General features: G+C 40.2%; 2 protein-coding genes across 2 annotated transcripts; both read left to right on the plus strand.

The window, feature by feature from the left end:
* Positions 1 to 1316: 1316 nt before the first annotated feature.
* uhmk1 (U2AF homology motif (UHM) kinase 1) lies at positions 1317 to 19762 on the plus strand. Its single transcript, XM_022216684.2, has 9 exons — positions 1317 to 2086; positions 2929 to 3058; positions 6118 to 6304; positions 6705 to 6902; positions 7051 to 7145; positions 7233 to 7309; positions 7388 to 7486; positions 8829 to 8917; positions 9921 to 19762. Exons 1-9 carry the CDS (start codon positions 1768 to 1770, stop codon positions 10065 to 10067), a joined length of 1341 nt encoding a protein of 446 aa, XP_022072376.2. The 5' UTR covers positions 1317 to 1767; the 3' UTR covers positions 10068 to 19762.
* LOC127533706 (3-hydroxyisobutyrate dehydrogenase, mitochondrial-like) lies at positions 4242 to 5683 on the plus strand. Its single transcript, XM_051947440.1, has 2 exons — positions 4242 to 4259; positions 4375 to 5683. The coding sequence occupies exons 1-2, from the start codon at positions 4242 to 4244 to the stop codon at positions 5203 to 5205; spliced, it is 849 nt and encodes a 282-aa protein (XP_051803400.1). The 3' UTR covers positions 5206 to 5683.
* Positions 19763 to 21399: the final 1637 nt, after the last annotated feature.

Here is a 21399-nt window from a genome sequence, read left to right on the forward strand (position 1 = left end):
AAAAACTGAAAATTGATTAGTGGAACAGAACTTTGCTTTTTCTTCTTCCTTCTCCCACTATATGATGATCCGTCAGACTTATCTGCTGTCACTGTATGTAGAACTTTGTATGAAGCAGATCAAACTAGCTCCACCTGCAGCACCTACAACAGTCTGACACACTGACGATTCACTGTTAGTAATATGATAATGTCATAAAAAAAACAATGTATCAGTCAGAGGGACCAAAAAAGGGACTTTAACTTTATTACATTGTCTACATTTTGTTGATTTGTATATTTACTTAGGTAGGACTTTTTTTATGCACGACTTTAGCTTGTAATGAGTATGTCTTTTTTTTTAGATTGGTACTTTTGTGTCAGTTAATTCAGAACAATCTCAAGAGTTAAAGAAACTATCTAAACTAAACTTGGAACACCATCATTGAACAAAAACGGGGTTCTACAACCACTTATCAGGTATTTATAACATAGTCCTGAGAGTCCCCTCCCCAAACAGTTTCACTGCTTTTCCCACCTCAAAGCATACTGGTTGCTGTAATACCACTATTCTAGTCCACCAGAGTCTGTTGCACACATGCAGACGAGGTTGCATCTATATATTCCATGAATACCTGACTGCCGAGCAAGCACACTATTGCCCTTGTAGCATAGTTTTTGTCTGCATGTTGACATGCGGTCTTTGCCAATGACAAAATTTCCATGACTCAGTGTATTACTTTCCTTTACAGAGACAATTAAACCGGTCTAACAGCAACAACTACACGCGCATGTGCATGTCTGCACTAAACTGTAATTAAGGCTTAATTCCTGGCTAATCCCAAAATAGGCAAACAGACCTGCTGGAGCTGAGGCAGCTAATGCAAACCTGTCTGGGCCATGAACTGTCCTTTGACTGCAACCACCTCCCACTCAGCTTGGCCACAACCTTAATTATGCATACCTTTACGTTGTAATACAACTTAATTAGTTATAGTTTTTCAGTTATATACAGTTGTCATGAATGGGGAAATTAGCTGTAGGGAGTGAAACAGTTTTTTATCACAGACTGTAAACATTTTGCTGCTTTCAAGTTGGACACTTTAACATGAAGGTTAAAGTGTGGAGCCAGCATCAAGGGGACATTTGAGGAACTGCAGTTTTTGGCACTTATGCATTAACTCCAGGGGTTGAAGTTTGCTGAAAACACCGGGGTGAGTTACAATTGTTTACGTAATAATTTCATATTTAGGTGTGTAAAACGCAAAATCATTGTAGTTATAATGTGAACGTGTAAAGGGACGGTGTATGTGCACTCCTGGCCGGTAGGGGGCAGACCGCAGGGAAACACGCACCTCATTCTGCAGGAAGTCAGATTAATATCAACAACCTGAGTTTACAACTCTGGCAAAACTTCACTGCAGCAGCCGCCAATGATCGTTATCAGGCTGTTCTTGTCACTTTATATGCCTTAATCATATCCGCTGCATTATGGGGGAAGTATTTTCCTGCGCGTCGAGGAAGTGTTTTGTTTTTGTGTTTAAACTCGGTGGCTAGTTTGGAAGTTAGCTAAATTAGTGTCAGCTGACTGGGTGAGCTCGGTTTGTCAGCTAACAGCGCTCTAATATGCTCACATATTACCGTGTGCTCGGTCTGAACAAGGTTGTGGGTGAAGCCAGACTGTGTGCTCGCTGCTGTTGACGTCCCGGTGGTTTATATGCGGTCAGGTTTTCAATGCTGCTGCAGCTGCTCCCACCTGTCAACTAGCTGCCTCCTCTCCGTCTGCTGAATGGCTCACTGCGGCTTCTCGGAGCCCAGCGCGAAGGTCCAGGCACCGCGGCCCGGCAGCATCCTGCCGCCGGCGCAACAGCCGCCTCCTTCAGGCAGCGTGGACCAGAGCATGAAGCCGGTGCTGTTTGAGATCTTCGGCGAGATTTGGACCGTCCAGTCGCGGCTCGGACAGGGAGTCTCGGCCTCGGTGTACCGGGTCAGCTCCGGCAGAGCCACCGCCGCCGTCAAGGAGTTCCAGGCCGACACTCAGGGAGGAGACTACGGGTATCACAAGGAGAGATCCGTGCTGGAGGACATCCAGGGACACAAAAACATCGGTAACAGCAGTGTTTCAAACGTGTGACCAAATAATGGGATTATGTGCAAAATGTCTTCAAATTCAAAGAGAAATTGCTTGTCAGATGAGGCATACTGTGCACCTGCTTTAATGTACTGAGGGGCCACTTATGAATGCTTCATTCCTGCTTTTTCATTTTCTATATATAAACTTTGAAATAGATACTGTTCTTGACATTACATAGAGCTGCAACCCATGCTTATTTTCATTCTAATTCAATCTGATAATTATTTTGGCCTACAAAATGTCAGGAAATGGTGAGAAATATCTTTATCAATGAAGCCCAAGATGGCAAATGTGTGTCTGTGTCCACAGCCCAGGGATATTCAGGTTATTGTTAAACAGGAAAGAACCTGGAAAAAGTTAAACTTTTCTGTTAATAAGTCACTCAAACCAAGTAAGCACTTATCAAATAAGTTTGAGATTATTTTGACAGTAGACAACTAATGGTTGCAGCTCTAGTAAGATGTCAGTGTTTTAAAGTACATCATAGTTGACAGTAGTTAGCTCTTTACTCCTGATAATAACCCTGAACCTCTGTTGAAGTACAGCAGAGATCCTGATTCATTTAAAAGTGAATTTACCTTTTCAGATTAGCAAGATTATGACACATGATTCTTCCAGCAAACAAACAATGTTTATAGTTAAAGTCCATGAATTCTTAAACTGGGTGTTTTAAGCAGCATTATTGATGCACAGTGATGCTGTAACATCCTTGTGTGATTCTTTAATGAAAGCTTTAAGCCAGTTCTTTCTTGGTATGAATACACCAGGCCAGGGTTGCTGTTTGTGTAATGCTGCATCTGTTGTGCTCTTTCTCAGTGACCCTGTATGGTGTGTTCACCAACCACAGCGCTGTGGGTGTTGCCACTCGCTGTCTGCTGCTGGAGCTCCTGGATGTCAGCGTGTCTGAGCTGTTGGTGAGAGGCAGCAGTGGTACTCAGGGTGGAAGGTAAGCGAGGCGATGACACCACACTTTACATACAGTGTAACTTGGATCAGTAGTTCCACTGATGCAGAAAAAGCATTTCTATCAGTGACAGACTTATTAACTGGCTGATTACCTGCCCATGAGGCTGGTAAACAATTTTTTTTCCCCCAGCTGAAATAGCACATTAAGCAGATGTTAAGTCTAACATTAGTAGGGAATTTTGGGGAAAAAACAGTGTGTTACAATTCGTCATCAGCTGCTGAACAGAGAGATTTAGTGTTATTGAATGAGGTGAGATAAACAAGCCAAGATAAATCTGTATATGGCAGCATAGCATAGTGTGTTTGCACAGGACACAATACGTTTACTGCAACGTCAGACCTCAATGCATCTACTAGATCTGAGGGGAGCACTAAGAAGCAAATCTGACATCAGCAGGCTTTATTTATGTAAGCTGGCTCGACAAAACCTAAAACCGCAAGCAGAGATAAAATCACAACAGTTGTTATCAGGTTTCTTTGTTAACCAACGTGTTCTGTTAGCTACAGTATCAGCAGTGTACAACGAACTGGGCAGCAAATCAGGACAAACATAAATACATATTTATGCATTTTTTACATAACCAACTGAATGCATACAGGTTCCTCTAAAAACGAGATGCATTTAATTGTTCTACTGTAACTGCATGGCTACATTCAGAGGCGTTATAACATACGGCAAAATATTTGCAGATGTAATGGCTTTCCTCAGCTGGGAATCTACATTGTGATCAGATAAAGAATTGGTGAAAGGGTGGTGTTTCTTACCGCCAATTTAAATGCTATGTAAATTTCCACACAAGATCAGTAACTTCCCTTGTTGGGTTTTGTCATCCAAGTAGTTTTTATTTTACATGCTCAGTTTCTGCAGCATTATTCTACAAACAAACAAACTTGTGCAGGCAAATTGAAACGTTTAAGTACAGTCTTGTGTCAGAGCTTCATTTAAACATGTACACATTGCCATCTGCTGGTAAAACTAATGTGCTGCAAAGAATGTGCACCTGTATGTTCTACTGTACAGCTGGGTCCAAAAGTCTGAAACCACGAGTGGAGCTTCTTTCTGTTTGCTCATTTTTCAATGCTTCTAATAATGATGATATCTTCTAGAATCTTTGAATATTTGTAGTTCTTTTGCTTTAAGGACAGCAGCAGTTTGTTCATCCATGTGGCCCCAGCATATTGTGACAATGTTCCAAAGAGCTTCTTGTCATGTCAGGAATGTTTGACTGTCTGTCTTCAAGTGCTTCATAAATGTTCACTGGGGTTTAGCTCAGTTAACTGTTTGATCCACTGCAGTATTGTTCTTTGTGCTGTGGTTGTCCTTACATACACCGGTTTGTCAAGGAAGTGCAAGAGCTGGGAGCTCAGATTGTGGATAATCCTGCTGAGGTAGCAGACAAGGCCGACCGTATCATCACCATGCTTCCCTCTAGTCCTAATGTCGTGGATGTGTACACTGGACCCAACGGCATTCTCAAAAAGGTAAAGAAAGGCTCGCTGCTCATCGACTTCAGCACCATTGATCCAGCTGTTTCAAAAGAGATGGCAGCTGCTGCTGAGAAGATGGGGACTGTCTTTATGGATGCCCCTGTATCAGGAGGTGTGGGAGCTGCCAGTTCGGCTAAACTGACTTTCATGGTCGGAGGGGCAGAGGAGGAATTTACTGCAGCCAAAGAACTGCTCAGCTGCATGGGAGCTAATGTGGTGTTCTGCGGTCAAGTTGGAACTGGGCAGGCTGCTAAGATCTGCAACAACATGCTTTTAGCCATTGGAATGATCGGCACTTCAGAGACAATGAACTTTGGAATCAGACTCGGTCTCGATCCCAAACTTTTGGCCAAAATCCTGAACATGAGTTCAGGCCGGTGTTGGTCTAGTGACACCTACAACCCAGTGCCAGGGGTTATGGAGGGCGTGCCCTCTGGAAATAACTACCAGAGAGGATTTGGCACCCAGCTGATGGCGAAGGACTTGGGCCTCGCACAGAACACAGCGACCAACACAAAGACTCCGGTGCCTCTCGGCTCCTTAGCCCATCAGATCTACCGTATGATGTGTGCACGTGGTTACGCCGCTAAAGATTTCTCCTCCGTATTCCAGTTCCTGCGTGAGGAGGAGGGACAGTAAAATGTCAGTCCCCACCCCGTCCACAGCCTCGGCCCTGCACAGGACTAACATAGCGTAGTTAGGGTGCATTTTGCCACAAGGACTTTTATGTTTTCTTTTCAAAGTTCTGAAAGACATGAAGCCCCGAGAGCCTCGACACTGTTGTGACAGATTATGTGAAAACTTCACTCTTGTTGGCAATCATGCCTCCTGTGTGATAGAGCCTTTTTATAATAAAACACTCCTCAGCTTTAGAAGCAAGTGAATTGTCAGGTATGCGGTGGATCCAAAAGATTAGTAGACTCATGGTCTGTCAAGGCGAAACAAATGCAAGTACGGTTTAGTCTCCATATTTATCTTTTTGTTTGTGATCATTTCTTTATGTTGCCAGGTTTGTTTTGTGTTCACAGGGGTTGTTTCTCTTGACATCAGAACTGTTACTTTGAGTGTCATATCATATACTGTTAGAAAATAAAGACAAGTTGTGATGTCTTAAAAAAAAAAACATGCACCGGTTTGTGTATGTAAGGACTCAGATGAGTGTCTTATCTCTTGCTGGAATTCAACAGTGAAATAGTGACTCACTGTGAAATGCTGCTCTGTCTAAGCCCAGCCCTTGTTCCTCCTCTGGAGAATTGCTGTAGAGATGTCTATGGTCCTCTGAGACAGTACTAAACAGCTTTCCTTGCACAGAACTTTTGTTAATTTGAATCTTGCAGGTTTTAATTAAGTATATTCCGTGTTTCTAAGTGGTTGCTCCGTTTTTCTAAACAAAGTGCTTTGGATACAACTGTGCTGCCCTCTCAGAATCCACCATATGATTTTACATTTCACAACTTTTTATGTTTTTACATGTTTGTAAAAATCTTCAAATTTTCTGAGTACCGGTATTTCTGCCTTTTAATTGCTTCATCGTTTGATATTGTTTTCCAGACCCCAGCAGGGCCACTCCATGTGGCTTGTCCAGCACTGTGCCAGAGACATCCTGGAGGCTCTCTCCTTCCTCCACAGAGAAGGCTACGTCCACGCTGACCTCAAACCACGCAACATCCTCTGGAGCGCCGACGATGAGTGCTTCAAGCTCATCGACTTCGGCCTCAGCTTCAAGCAGGGAAACCAGGTCTGCGTGTTGGACTTTCAACATTAACCCTCTGAATCCCAAGATGTGTTTTGCTCCTGTTGCTTTTTTTACTCACTTTTAGCTCATTTCTGCAATAAAAAGTTTTCGAGGTCAAGGAAAACAGCACAGTCATGGCTAGAACTCCACAAATCCTTAAAAAATGAAAAAAAATTAAATGTAGAGTGCTAATTTATTTATTTAGTTTTTTGGAGAATCTTATGCAAATGAAAGATGATTTTGATGAAATATTATGTATAGATTTGGTTAATTTTCCTCAATGGAACTACCGCTCACACATGGTTAACTTAAAGACCGTCACAAAGTTGAAATCTGACTTGTCTTCCTGTCACTGCAGTTTCATGCTCTGATAAATGCGTCGTGTAATTCATTTCTCTTTTAGGATGTCAAGTACATCCAGACAGACGGGTATCGCGCTCCAGAGGCTGAGATTCAGAACAGCCTGGCTCAGGCCGGGGTGGAGGTGGAGGGAGACTCGGGCTGCACAGCTGCCGTGGACCTGTGGAGCCTGGGCATCATCCTGTTGGAGATGTTCTCAGGAATCAAACTCAAAGACACTATCCGCTCGCCGGAGTGGAAGGTATGACAGAGCTCTCAGGTTGGACTCATGATATGGATTTAATGCAAACAGAGGGCCTCAAAAAATATTCTGAATTTTCTAGAACTTTTAGAAGTTTTGAAAGTTTTATATAGAGACAGGTAACATGGTCTGTTTTTCTGTCCTATAGGATAACAGTGCTGCCATTGTAGACCATATCTTTGCCAGCAACAGTCTGGCATGCCCTGCCATCCCCGTCTATCACCTCAGAGACCTTATCAAAAGGTACACTTCATTTAATACACTGTATAGTAATGGTCTTGTCACAATGTCTCCTTCTACGATGTTACTTATGTTTCTTTGTTACTGCAGCATGCTGCTTAATGATCCAAAACAAAGATGCACAGCTGAAACTGCCCTGCTGAGCCCATTCTTCAGTATTCCCTTTGGTAAGTGCCAACATTTGAGACACCCATCAAGATCAACACAGCTCTCTGCCATGCCATATTTATTTGTTTGTCTGTCAGCACCTCACATTGAGGACCTGGTTCTGCTGCCCTCTCCCGTTCTGCGTCTCCTAAACCTGATTGATGACAGCCACCTGCACAATGAAGAAGAGTATGAAGGTACAACAACGTTTCTTTTGTTGTTTTGTGTTGACAATTTATCTGTGAAGTTATAGACTTCAGGGCTGTCGTGTGTAGGTCGACTCCTGTATCGGTTGTTCAAACTGCTACGGTCAGACCAAATTCTCATGAACAGTCTCCAGTGTTACTTTCATAGGGAGGCAAACACTACATATGTAGGCCTCTGGGATTGACACATCATTTTTCATTGGCAGATAAAACAGACTACGTGTCAACACAACTTAGAACCTGCCCAACCAAATGGAGAATATTTGTTGACTGTTTACTTGGAGGCATCACCAAACTAACTGTCAGTGTGGCTGCATTTTGCAAAAGACGAATGTAAACTTCACAATCAGCAGCTTGTATGTCACAGCCGAATAACCAACATGACAGATCATCCAATAAAACAGTAGGCTAATTCACCTACATCATATCTCTTAATAATTGTTGAGCTGTAATTGATGTAGTTTTTTCAGAAATCATATAAATATGGCCCCTGCGCTTAGGTCTGGACTAAGAATGTCATTATCATTTCAGTATGTAATAACTAAGTTTAAATGATTTATTCTGCTGCAAATACTAAACTTCTTATTATGATTTAAAATGTGTTTAGACTAATTAAGCTGGCAGGTAAATTTCACTGCAGCCCATTTAGTTCAGCCCGAAATAACCTGCAGATATTTCCCCTTAGACACTTGGATTGGTTGAAGATTAAGTGCAATATCAGCACACCAGGTTTTTTGTTGTTTTTAGTTCACTACAGCCCTAATATATTTTTTGTTTTGCTAAAGTGCTTCCCATATTTCCAGTAGATTGCTGTGAAGAAAAAATGATCTCTTTCCCCTTATTGATGTACTTCCTTGTAGTTGTTATGTGTAGGCCCTGTGAGTCACCTCAGATCACACTATATGTTGACTCTTGTTCCTATTCTGCTTATCCCAAACTGAGGCTGCAAGCATGTTCAGCTCTCTCTGTACTTGATGTGGTCCTGAGGAAGGCGGATACTGCAAAGACACATGCTGTACTAAGACATGACTTGGTTATGATTAAATATTGTCTAGTTGACGTTCTTGAGCAGACAAGTTGTCTCCATGTTGGGCCGTAATCTGAATATGGCTTTCTTCCCTCTGTCCTCAGAATTGATGCTGCCAGTGCTCTCATCACTGTGTTGCTCGTTGTATCATTTCTCCTGATATCAGTAATCCTTATTCTCAACATGAGCCATCTCAGAGGGTCTCTGAATCTGCCTCCTCGTTTATCTCTTGACATCGCAGAATTCTCTAACAGCTGCTGGTTCTGGAGCCTTACCTAAGTAAAAATGAGGACTTGTTGTTCCCAGATATCCTGGAGGACATGAAAGAGGAGTGCCAGAAGTATGGCTCAGTGGTTTCTCTGCTCATCCCCAAGGAGAATCCAGGGAAAGGACAGGTAACAGTCTTGATTCATTTTAAGGTGTTTTTTAAGTGTTTTTCTATTTACCTTCAGTGTTTCTGACCAGAACACACTCAGATGTGTTTACAACCTTTCTTTCTTCATGAAACATCTGCTGTATTTTCTCAAAAGTGAACCTTTTACATCTATGGATCCGTCCATTGTCTGGAGTTTGACAACTCATCGAACAGTTAACCTACATTTTCCTCTAATGCAGAGCTAAGAGTGACTTGTTTTGGGACACGCTGCATTTTCCTCCCAAAAGCTGTCATTAGACGATTGCAAACTGTGGCTGAAGAGAGCTGCACCTGGTCAGGAACAGCACTCAGACTGATCCGTTGGTACATACTTCTACCACCCGAGTGGGCTGTTGCCACAGGGCAGATTGAGTCCATAGATTCCCACTATGGATTCTGACTGCTACCTGCAGTCAAAGCAGAAATGGAAATTTCTGAGAACGGACTACATTCATCCATTTCTACTTCTTCACCACAATGGTCTGATAGAATGCCAGTATTCCTGCTGATGCTGCATCAGTCTGTCTGTCCATCTTGCCCTCCATTGAAGATATTTCAGCAGCAAGCTTTTCAACACCGAGGAAACAATGAACTGTTGTGTTGAAAAAAATCTAAGAATATCAGCAGCTTCAAAAATATTCAGACCAGCCAATCAAAGAACTGGGCTACAGTAAAGTCCCTGAGACCACATTTTGATGTTTAATTTTAACACAAGACTTTTGAACCTGGCTGCATAGAAATGCCTGTATTTCACCTAATATTGTTATGGAATGTTATGGAACAGGAAGGGAAGGACTCAGTGATGCAGCCTTTAGGTTTGTGAGGTATGCTTTTAGCATACAGGGATGTTAGAAAAAGGCTTAAAGTCAATATGGAAACCATCTTGAAAAGGCTCAGCATCTGAAATCTTCCAGTGACATCCAAACTGTGAGAAAGATACACCCATGCACTCACTAATTCTTCATTTCATGTGCGTCTACCAGGTGTTCGTAGAGTACGCCAACTCCAGCGACTCCAAAGAAGCCCAGAGGCTGCTGACGGGCCGCACCTTCGATGGGAAGTTTGTCGTGGCCACCTTCTACCCTCTGAGCGCTTACAAAAGAGGTTACCTGTATCAAACCGTACAGTAAAGTCCTAAAGCTCAGTTTACACCTCTGCATTATTTGCATGTTAGAAACACAACTGCACCGGGTGCCAAAAAGGGAGGAGTCTTCTCTTAAAATACTGACAGTCATCAGTGGCGTCCCTGCAGTTTCAGTTAGAAATGAGTGTAGGTAAAAGTTCTGCATGTTTTTCATGTGGTTTTCTACAGTAAATCTGTGTTTTCATGCAGAGTGTAAATTGAACTCGGCTGTGAGATGCTTCCACCTCCAGTCTGTGAGCTGCTCTTGTCAGTACTCATCCATCCAGTGCTTCAGAGGTTCTCTTACTGACTGTGGGCCTGAAGCCTGCAGTCTGAGGACAGCAGTTCCTGTTTGAGCTTCCATTCACTCTCACCCTGTCATACAATCTCTCATAAGGGTTGCAAGATTGAAAACCTTTATCAGATGTTGGTGAACAGTTTAAGAGCTCTACATTGCATTTAATAGCCTCTCTATAGATAAACTATTTGTGAAACACTTTATTTCATCAGTTGTGTCAGGGATGTGATTAGAAACATGTAGCAGATTAACAACGATGACTAATGTTTTATGTATCAAACCGAGAATTCTAAAGAGAGAATTATAGTGACAGTCACATCCCTGTGAACTGAAGATTTCCTGTGGTGAAAGCTAGTGTCTTATAATATTCTCAGACTAATAACAACTTTCATTTTATTACTATTGCCTATTTATATTGGTTTAGCATTTAGAGGAAGTGGCGTGGTACCAGGCTCCTCTGACCGTTTTCAGGGAGAAATAGTTTGGGTGGTGGTTTTCACTCATATCTGAGCAAGTCGAGGGCTCCCAGCACCCTGTCCTGTAGCCTTATGCTTTGTAGCCGTTTTTATTTACAAGTCAGAGTGCTCACAAAATACTTTCTTCAGCATTCAACTATGCTTCCCTTCATGAGGACATGCAGTAAGTGTTATGTTTGCACTGCAACTCTGTAATGGCACATGAAAAAGTACAAATTTCTGAGCATGTGCTGAAAGTGATCCGAGATTCATTCAAGAACTAGCAAATGAACGTGATTTAGATGATTAAGATCCTTTCTCCAGTCAGAAAATGAGTCTATGAACAAAAATAGGACTTCCAACAGAGATAGGAAATGTCTAAGTAAAGTCGAGTGTGCGTTCAGTTTACTGAGAACCAAATATATCCGATGCAGCTGCTGCTCTGCCATGAAAGGAGGAGTGTAAAGCCACTAGGTGCATGGAATTTGTAGCGTCTTTCACATTTTCAAAAGAAATCCAATTTTGTTTGTCAAAAAAAATTACTTGCTATAAATTGGTGATGTGTGTGTGTGTTTTCAAATTCTACGTGTAGTGGCTTTAAAGGCTGAAGTAAGATTCTTTATTTCCTGCTGTGCTAACTGCACGGATAAAGGTGCGATGTTAGACAGTTTTGGAGTACTTTTGGTTAGTTTGTGCATGAACATGATGGGTAGACTGTCAGGCCAGCATTGTAGCACTATTGTCCTGTGGTTAATACCCTCACCAAGGCGCCTGTGTTTGGAAATGGAAGTGCTTCGTCCTCCTTTTTAAGAAACACCGCTAGTTGCATGACTAGATAGTGAGTTGAGAAATGTCATAAAATGTGTGAACTGAATATTTCTTGATGCCAGCAAAATTATAATTTGATTACCTTCGTTATATTGGTTCCATCAGGGCAGATTATTTTGGATAGCAACAGTCTTCATGTTTCTGCAGTGGAATGTACTTTTAGTTGTGGAACCAGCAGTTCTTTTACTCTTATTTTTTTTTTTAGTTACACTCTGATAACCGTGGATACGTATCAAGCTTGCTCTGGAAGATCAGATAATTTCTACGCAAGTGCCCTATGATGTTCACAAGCTATCTAGCTAACTAACCAAAATGCTGCTATATCAACTGGTTGCGCTACAGCTGCATGTGTTGTTTCCTTACGTAGCCGAAGCCGTTGCAGATGCCTTAGAAAACTACTCCCTTCCAGCAGATTTAGTAACAAAACTGGACATACATTAACATCTATCACTGTTTCTTCATAGAACTGCTCATTGCTCATTTTTCAATATATTATTTTTAAAGAGCCCATATTCTGCACATCTACAAGTTTAGAATTTTATTTTTGGGGGCCACTAGATTATGTTTACATGCTTTAATGTTCAAAGCCACATCATTTTTCCTCTAAACTTTCTCTCACTCTGTTTGAAACCCTCTGTTTTAGCTCCTGCCTCTTTAAGGCCCACTCCCAGAAAATCCCAGTCTGACTTTTAGTGAACCTTTAAGTCACCTGACTGCTCCGTATATTTATGTATGCATTACAGTCATTTGTAGCGTAGCATATAGCGCCAACTTCTGACGACACAACACAGTCTAGTTTATTCACTACAAAGTAGCTTATGGAAAGAAACCCAGTTAACGTTTTTTTAAAATAAAATAATTGTTGAATTTAAAGTTTGCATCGAATTCCCTTCCCAGTTTTGTGGAACATGTCTGATGTGTATAAAAGAACGTTAGCAGAGGTGGCTCTAGCAAGGAAATAATGGCAGATGATGAAGTATAAGGCATATCAAACCAGGTGTTATGCTAATATGTTACATGATGACATCGATAAGTAACAGAAATAAAGCCTGTACTTCAAATGAGGCATTTCAGACAGGTAAGAAGTAGTGTTTTCTGTGGAAGAGAGTCACTCAGTTTGACGTGGACTTTGAGTTTGCAAACCTTTGTATGCATAAAAAAACAGCTCTGAAGGAAGAAGGAAACCAAAAAAAGCACAATATGGGCTCTTTAAAGGCAGGCTAAGTAAATTTAATGAACAGCTAAAAACAACTGAAAATAAAGAAAAATCAGAAAGTAGAAAGAAAACATTAAAAAGAAATACTGTTTGTTGACATACATATCTTTAAAACGCGTTTTCTCAAAGTGAGTTTTTTTTTTACTTTGACCCAGAAATCTTCACTTCACTGACATACAACAAACTGTATTTTTTATTCTGAAAGTTATCACACAAAGGTTTGTGAACATATCATTTACAGCCTGATTTATAGAATATTTCATTTACAAAAACATGCCGAAAATACATTTTGCCTCCATGCTGTTGACAGTATTTTTAAGCGATAAGAAGAAAATCCATTCTGTTTAAACCTTTGGCTCTTGTATGTCAGTAAAATGAAACAAACTGTGCTGCGTAGCTGTAGCAGTAAAACTACTGAGTGTAACTGAGTGGATCAGCATTTCATTGGTAAACAGAAGATTGTGATATTTCTCCTGTAAAACCTATAAACCCTGCTTTGTAGTTTAAATTATATGAAGAGTTGCAGTCATAGAGCACAAATACCGAGCTGTGCCCTGTTTAAGTGGGATTCAAGTATGTGACAATAATCGCATATTGATATTAAATAGAAAAATGTTTAAAGCCTATAGAGAAACATACATCAGCCCTATATTAAATTATGCATTGTCTCTTCCTGTCCTTAAAAAAAAAAAACATTTGAATTTTACTAAAATTATGAAAACTCCTAGAGTCAGATGGGAAAAAATGTAAAACTCTATTATATAATATTTATTTTTCTACAAGCTTTATTTCTATGTGCCTGAAATGTGAATTCCAAAGTTTCCGCTTTAGTGCGTCACAGCCTAAAAATCTGTATTTAAAACTTAAATTGGACTCCAACCACTTAACCGTAGAGCAGTTTCTCCATCTGTGATATGTGAGCAGAATGAACAGTGATTGGGTTCTTGTGAACTGTGGTTCTCAGATAATAATGCAAGCTTCAGAGCGGTTGGTTCTTTAACAAGTTTGTCATCATTTGCCCCATAGTTTTACAAGCTGGCGCAGAAAGTCAACGTTTGTCTTTGATTTTCATGTGTGACCTGTGTAGCTGCGTGGCTATCATCTGCTTGCTCTGCAGATATAATGACAATAATGCCTGCCGTTTTCTGTAGCAGTGCTGCAGTGACTGCTGTCCAGCACACTGCAGAAGATAAAAATATGATGATGGAACCTAAATTCTGTGGCTTACAAAGTGCTGTAAGGAGAGTTTGATCAGTGTAAAATCGTTGTGTTCAGTGATGCATGACAAAATCTGTATGTGTAGACTTGAATCATTAGAAGGGCTGTGTTAGTGTGTGCAGAATCTGAGCTGTATTAAGCCTGAAAATGAAGAGTTGTTGCTTGGCTGAGGAAGCCTGCAGGTTTTGCTGACTGACACCTCGTGATCAAATATATTTTATATGAGGCTTTATTTTACTGGTCTGTAAAGTCTGAATAGTTTCATCGAAACTTATAACTAACAAATTCTTCAGAAAGTACAAAACATTCTTGGATACAAAAAGAGCTGCATTCAGATTGAAAACTCTTGCTGTGCATAGGTGCATAGGAAGATGAAGTATTACCAAGACAATTACAGAAGACAGTCCTGTGGTACTGAATTCAGTCGATGTTAGAATAGAATAGAAAAATAGAAATTCGACTGAATTAGACCTTGTGTAGTGTTTTTAAGTTTTGAGGTGCACGGACAGTTAAAGCCTCTATTTCTTAGATTTCTCTTTGGGATGTGGTTTTATTGTTTGATGATTCACAGTGGAGATAAATTGACATTTTCCCTCTACAGAAACTTACCAACATGTCTCTGAAAATGCATCTTGGACTCTGCTTTTATTTCCCGTCTTCCACCTGCTGCCAAAAGGACTTGAGGTTGCTCATCCTGGTTGAAGTGATATGTAGTCAAATCTCAGATCTCCATATGTTTATGTGATACATGCTGGTTTTGTGTGTGAAGAGGGAGCAGTGATTTGGAGAAGTGGTTGAACATGTGGCTTGCTCACTAGGTTCACATCTCCTTTCCCGACAGATTTTGTTGCACTTGTAGTTAATAAGCTTCGTTTAAAGTTGGTTTCAGTCTCCGCCCTGTTTTCAGCCCTGTGTGTGTGTGTAAAGCACAACCAGACCCTTGGATTTGAAGCTGAAGTTAAGTTTCAACCCACAATGAACTCACTAAATCCATGGTGACTTTATATTTCCTGTTACCTCCCCCAAAGCTTTTAAATAATGTGAAGTAGAGCTTGGTCATTGTGAGCGTGAGAACCCACAGTTGTCTCACTTCTTTGGGTCCTCGGTCCAGGAATTGCCTTTTAAACGTGGGTTGACAGTTTTTGCGTATTTATTTTTGCGTGTCGTTGAGCAAGAATTCCATAACTTTTCATCATGTTGTAATTCAAATGGTTTGAGAAGTACCTGGATGTCTGCACCTCCTTTCGGCTCCCCTTTTAGGCTTTACAAAACTTTGCTTGTCTTGGGGGACTTTAGCAAATCACTGTTTATTTCACCAGTCCCATGAGATGCAGTAGTATATACAGTAAAGTCCACGGTGAGAGATGGATGTTGTGACCGAACGGGTTAAGCAGAGAACTTTCACTACAGAGCGCGTGGTCCGAATCCTGTTGGATAACCTTAATACTATTTTATAAGGCGTGGCGCACCGTTATTTTTTGTAATGTGCGCATGTCTGAGATTAGAGAGAAGACTATCTGTGTCGTCTCTTCCTTTGTACGTAATGCAACCTAATTTCAAAATCTTTCAAACTCCTGTAATGTGAGCCTGGACCCATAGTCATCATGACTGTCGTCTGGACACATGAGCACCAAAATTACAACAGGAAATAAAAAAAACAAAAAACAAAGACGCACAGAGGAAAAGTGAAGAGATGCCAAACTGAAAGAAATCGAAACAAACTGATTTAAACTGAAAACTTTATTGACGTGACCATCCTCTGAATCCACACTGCCATCATTAAATACACTGTAGTATGAACAGTTTATACCGGCTTCCCACATTGGTTTGTTGAACTGTATGATGGTACTGACTCTGTCAGCAGTGAGCATTAATGTTAGCAGGACTTTGTTGGCTGTGTTTGGAGTTGTGGTTTCTGCTGGTGGTAGTTTATAGCTGCATAGTAGAATTATGAAGTGACTGCTCTGAGTTTCTGAATGGGTGAAAATCTTAACTGAAGCTTCGGTAGGTTAAGAAATAAACCGCATTTTTTTGGCTGTGTTTAATTCTTAGATTCAAATATTTATTCAGGCTACAGTTCACCAGAGTTTTGTATTATCAAGGTGTTTACTGCGTGCTAATCCTGATAAGGACACTCAGAAGCAGCTGTTTTTGGGTTTGTTTACACAATTAACATAAGTTCAGGTAATCTTGTGGTTCGATTTTTTTATATAATATACAATTAGTTTTTCCTCTCTTGGTGTATATAACGTTATTTTGTTCCAAATGAACCGTATGTTACACGAGTTAAAATAAACCTTGCTACACAGTCTTCATTTCACGCTGTTTATACCCCACTAATGTGACATTAATGGACTAATCTATTTTATTATTTTTGCAATGCGACACTGTGTTGTTATTGCTCACTGCCACAGTTAGGAGCACACAGCATAACAAAGTGTGTATATAAAGTCAGCCAGCATCATTATTTAGATTCTCTAGAGCAACAAAATATTCCAGTCAGCGCTGTCTGAACATACTACATGCATACATACATACTGCTTTTGTTTTATTATTTTAATGGCACCAATCTGACAATCAGAGTTTGAAAACCCGTCATAAAAAAAAGACAAAAATGTCACACTCTCATAAGTGAGAAGTTGATACCGGAAAATATTAATGTTCTTCTTGACAATACAGAAACAATTGATTAAATTAAACTTTCACTTCGAATTCATGCGTTTGCCAATATGACTGAGGAAAAAAGGAATAGCACCTGTGTATTCACTACTGATATTGTTAGCTCGTGCACTGTATGCTAAAAATATCCCAACTCTGTAGTCCTACAGGCACATTTTTGTTCTTGAAATGGTCGTTTCTGTGTAGAATGTTTCACCCGTCATGTTTTAATGTGACATCAAACCTGCTCAGAGCAACAACCACTGGAGTATTAAGTGTTGTTCAGCAGAGACAGGAAACAATGCTGAGATGTGTGCGCCTGTTTAGTGCGCCTGTTCATGCCTCGTCTTGACCTGCACTGAAAGTCAGACACAGGACTGGATGCAGTGTGCTTACAGGAACGTTGTTCCTTTGTCTACGCACTTATCTCCTTCTGTTCCTGCCAGACCCCAGAGTCCTCCATCTTTCTTTTCTCTGATTCAAACAAGACTCTTTGGTACTTAACTTTTGCATCTTTTAAAACTGTAGTAGATGAGATTTTTTCCCCCAGTCAGCTACAAAGAACAATTCAGGTTTAATCAACCTTAATCAACAGTATTTCCCATTCATGTGGCTGTTGTGTAGATTGTAAAGATTTGGTGAAATAGTATCACAGTGGGCCATTAGCTTTGTTTTCAGTCTGACCAAAGTTAAATAGAATAGAATAGAACATCCTTCATTAATCCCACAAAGTGAAATTTGATAGCAGTGCAGCAAGCGACACAACAATAAATTAAACATGTGAGATATACACTGTACATACTGTTTAAATAAGAAAAATAGAAGAGCACAAGACACAGGAACACAGAAATGTGCTGGCTAGAGTAGGCTTTTGCTTTTCAGTCCAGCTGCGCTTAGTTTTTCTGTCCAGCTGATATTGTGGAGGTGAAATATAATCTCCAGGATGTTGCAGGTTGAATAGTCGTAGTTGGCAGCAGAGCAGTGAGCGGGAACACCACCAGCTTCCTGGCTGTAGGGAGCTCATGCTAACTGCTACACTAAACACCATTCACTCGCTGCCTTCTGAGAATCCTTTTCTCAAATATCTACAACAGAGATGAAAGTGCAAAGTTAGTGTGACCAGGTGTGCATCTAGGATATGTGTAGTAAAGAGTTCTCGAAGGAAGCTTTTCTAGGTTGTGAGGGTTGTCTACGTGAGACGGATATGTAACATCATGTGTTTTGCACCATGAGTGTGTGTGTGTGTGTGTGTGTGTGTGTGGTGTTTTAGCTGAATTTCTTAGTACCTGATTGCTTGCAAAACGTGCTCTAAAAATCATGCCACAATCACAAAGACAGGTGTAAGAGTCAGTTTGATGCTGAAGAGTGAATATGCAAGCGTGCAGCCAGCGATCTACAATCTGTCTGCAAATCCTATAAACAAAAGCACATCATTGAAGGATAATCTTGAAATTATTCACAGCACAGCAGATAAAAGCTGAATTGTCAATACATAATCAAATATTGTTCAGCTGCTTCAGTCTTCTCACACAATATGTCAAGTTTTTATTTTCATAAATCACTAAGACCACTTTTGATGAAACCAGTCAGCTAAAGGTGAATAAAAACAGTCACACTACAACACTGGTTCTACCTATAAATGTCCACCTGTTGGTTCAATTTTGAGCTGCTGTTGCACGTAACCTTCTGAACCCTGAAGCAGTTTCTGGTTGTGTTTTTGCTCCTGTCACACTGTACTCCCTGAAGGCTCACTTTTCACTGCACTATAAACTCCCACACTTCTATGGAAACAGCACAACAGCTGCAAGTAGAAATTTTGGTGAAATATTATAATTTTAAGCTCAGATTTGGTTCTGCACATTACACACGATTAGATCAAGGACCATAAAAAAGTTTAAAATCCAACAATTCTTTCTCTTTATGCCGTTTCTGGTTCTAATAAATGGTGCACATTGTACTTTTTCAAATTTTAAAATAACATGCCTTTTAAACAAACCCATCAGTGGATTTAGGGGTTTGGAGGGTTTATGTGATGCAAATTGACAAAGTGTTTACTGCCAGTGGAAAAACTGGGAAATAATACGTCTGTTATCCATGTGCGTATTTTTATAATTATTATTTTGCAATTCTTATTTGAAGCTGCAATAATTTATTTGAGTTTGTAAGCTACAAAATCAAAACAATGATTTTAAATAGGCTAAAAAGTTGCATAAAACCCAGAGGACTTCAGTGATACTTCTCTGTGCGTCACTGCTGGTGACAACTTTCAAATTAAACATTATCATTGGATTCACTGGTAATAAAAAAAACAATATTAATTAGTGCAGCTTTAAATGCGGATGAAAGCATGGCCCATAGTTTCAAACTGTTTATTTTTCAACAATAAGTAAATCCATGTCTGACCTACTGATGTGGAGTCATGTTTGGGAATAAATACCAAGCAGCACAAGCTCTGAGAGCCGAGGAATACCAAATCCTGAAGGAACTATCAGCCGAATGAAACCAAATCATTTGTGGGGAGGGAGAACTTGCACAGTTATGATCATTTTGAGTCTGACAACTCCGAACTGTCATGTCTTCAGTGTAATCATTTAAAACGTCAAAGGACAATCCTTAAGACTAATGTTGCCTTTTGTTGGTTGAGATCTTCCTTTGGTTATATTTGAACCAGTTTGTTGAATGTTGAGTAAAAGTTTCAACACTAGATGATGTTCCAGCGACCGGTTGGATGTTTGAAGAAGTGGGATGACTGATTTGGCCAAATGAAGCATTTTATGTTCATGTCTATTCTTACTGAGCAGTCCTGCTTATGAAACATCCTACAGGTCAAGTGATTGTTACTCTTTGTTTTCAAACTTTTGCTTAAAGGAAGCACAATGTGAGAAGGCCACTGTATGCAAGATACACGCAACACGTATGAACCTGTGTGAGTTAATCCATGCTTTAAAGCCTTCCAGTTGAGAGTGAATCATGGCACTCATGCTGTTGTGTTTGAGTATCTCTTAATAAAAATGATGCTTGACTTGAAATGCTGTTTGTTGGCCCTTTTTTTTATAGCACAGAAAGCGACTAATGGATGTCTTGTATCAAATAAAGCCTACAGGTATAAGGTTAGAAGTGACAAGACCAAGCATAAGGCTGCGCACACATGAGAGAACAGAACAGAGTACAAATTGCATTGTGTGTGTGTGTGCACAAACAGTCGGTCCTGGCAGGAGGCCATACATAAGATGAAGGTTTAAGTTTGTATGTTTTGTTGGAATGTGTTTGTAAGAGCACACAGAGATGAGAGGTGACTGATGAGATGCCCTGGTGTTGTCCTTGATGTACCTTTAATAAAGCAGAAAAGGTGGTGATTGGTTGGGCATGAAGCCAGGATGAGAGGGTTAATCATCAATCATTAATTTTTTAGAAAGCACCCAGCATTTAGACACAATTAAAGGAGGAATAAATAATGTAATAGTGACAGGTATATGAGACCTGTCATAAGAGAAGGATGGCCCTGGGGGCGTGGGGGACTCCCAGCTCCAGGACTCTTACTGTATAAAAGCGGCAAACCACAGGGGATCGTCAGACATGCCCCGGGGCATCTCTCAGAGCACTTGACCTGTGATTGAAGGAATAAAGTCTACGTCTTCTGAATCTGAAGATTGACTCCTGAGTCTTTTCTGCCGCTATTGGTGAGAAGCTGAAGACTACTATACTTAGACTTGTGTATCAAGTAAGTTAGATCGAGAGCCAAAACTGAAGAACCTTTAAGTTGTGGAACATCAATCATTCACGACAAATGTAATGATGGACATAAGACCACATACCTATGCTCTTTTAATTGGCCATTTAAAACTGATATTTGGATATGTCACGAACAGAAAATGCTCTCTGTTCAACAAGGAGAGTTCTGTTAAAAAAAAAAAAAAAAAGATTTTTTTCTCTGTTGTGCCAAATAAAATACATTCTGTGTACTGCATAGAACTCATTTAAACTTTGGAGTTTTTTCATGAATTTTCTTGAGAAAAAAAATTGTGATAATCTCTTTTCTTTTTCTCTTTTTTTCTTTTACCAAAAAGTAATATTCCACTATTTTTGTGTTCTTGCAGCCTAATTTTGATTCTGTTTTGTACAGGGTTTGAGCAAAATGTTCCGAGACCGTGCCTAGGAAAATGGTAAAATAAATGAACTAATTGATTTAAATTTGCCTGGCGTTCCAGTCAAGTAGTCTCCTTGTGCAGAGATATGCCACTCACAGTGCCACTGCAATGTTTGGGCTGCACTCTGCATATCCTGTCATGTAGACATGTCAAGCAATGCAATGGATCTTCTAAACTGGGTCAAAATGGTGACGCTTCAACTTGAATTTAATTTTGAGGAAGAGGAAGTCGCTGGGAGGAAAGACCAATGCATCACATAAACCACTCACTCTCTGACTGCTAAGGAAGAAGATGGAATGCAAGAAACAAATAATTTGAAGGCAAATGCTGTAAGAGATTTTGTTTCTACCATATAAAGTTAGATTTTACATAGTTACAGTCTGACGAATAGTTGAAGAAATCAGTTGTTTGCTCATCATGTGGTCTCTGTTCTGGTGAGTCGGTTTCAAATCCAATCTTTCCTTTAATTGCCCATCATGGGATAGAGAGGAGATGGTAAATCTCTGGGCACGTATCTC

Source organism: Acanthochromis polyacanthus, chromosome 4, assembly GCF_021347895.1.
Source record: "Acanthochromis polyacanthus isolate Apoly-LR-REF ecotype Palm Island chromosome 4, KAUST_Apoly_ChrSc, whole genome shotgun sequence".
Lineage (NCBI taxonomy): Eukaryota > Metazoa > Chordata > Actinopteri > Pomacentridae > Acanthochromis > Acanthochromis polyacanthus.

Bases quoted from the DNA above. Each gene is read 5' to 3' on its own strand.
- uhmk1 (XM_022216684.2), top strand. From the start codon at position 1,768: ATGGCTCACTGCGGCTTCTCGGAGCCCAGCGCGAAGGTCCAGGCACCG. The intron at 6,305-6,704 runs GTCTGCGTGTTG...TTTCTCTTTTAG, and splicing joins GCTTCAAGCAGGGAAACCAG to GATGTCAAGTACATCCAGAC. The intron at 7,487-8,828 runs GTACAACAACGT...TGTTGTTCCCAG, and splicing joins CAATGAAGAAGAGTATGAAG to ATATCCTGGAGGACATGAAA.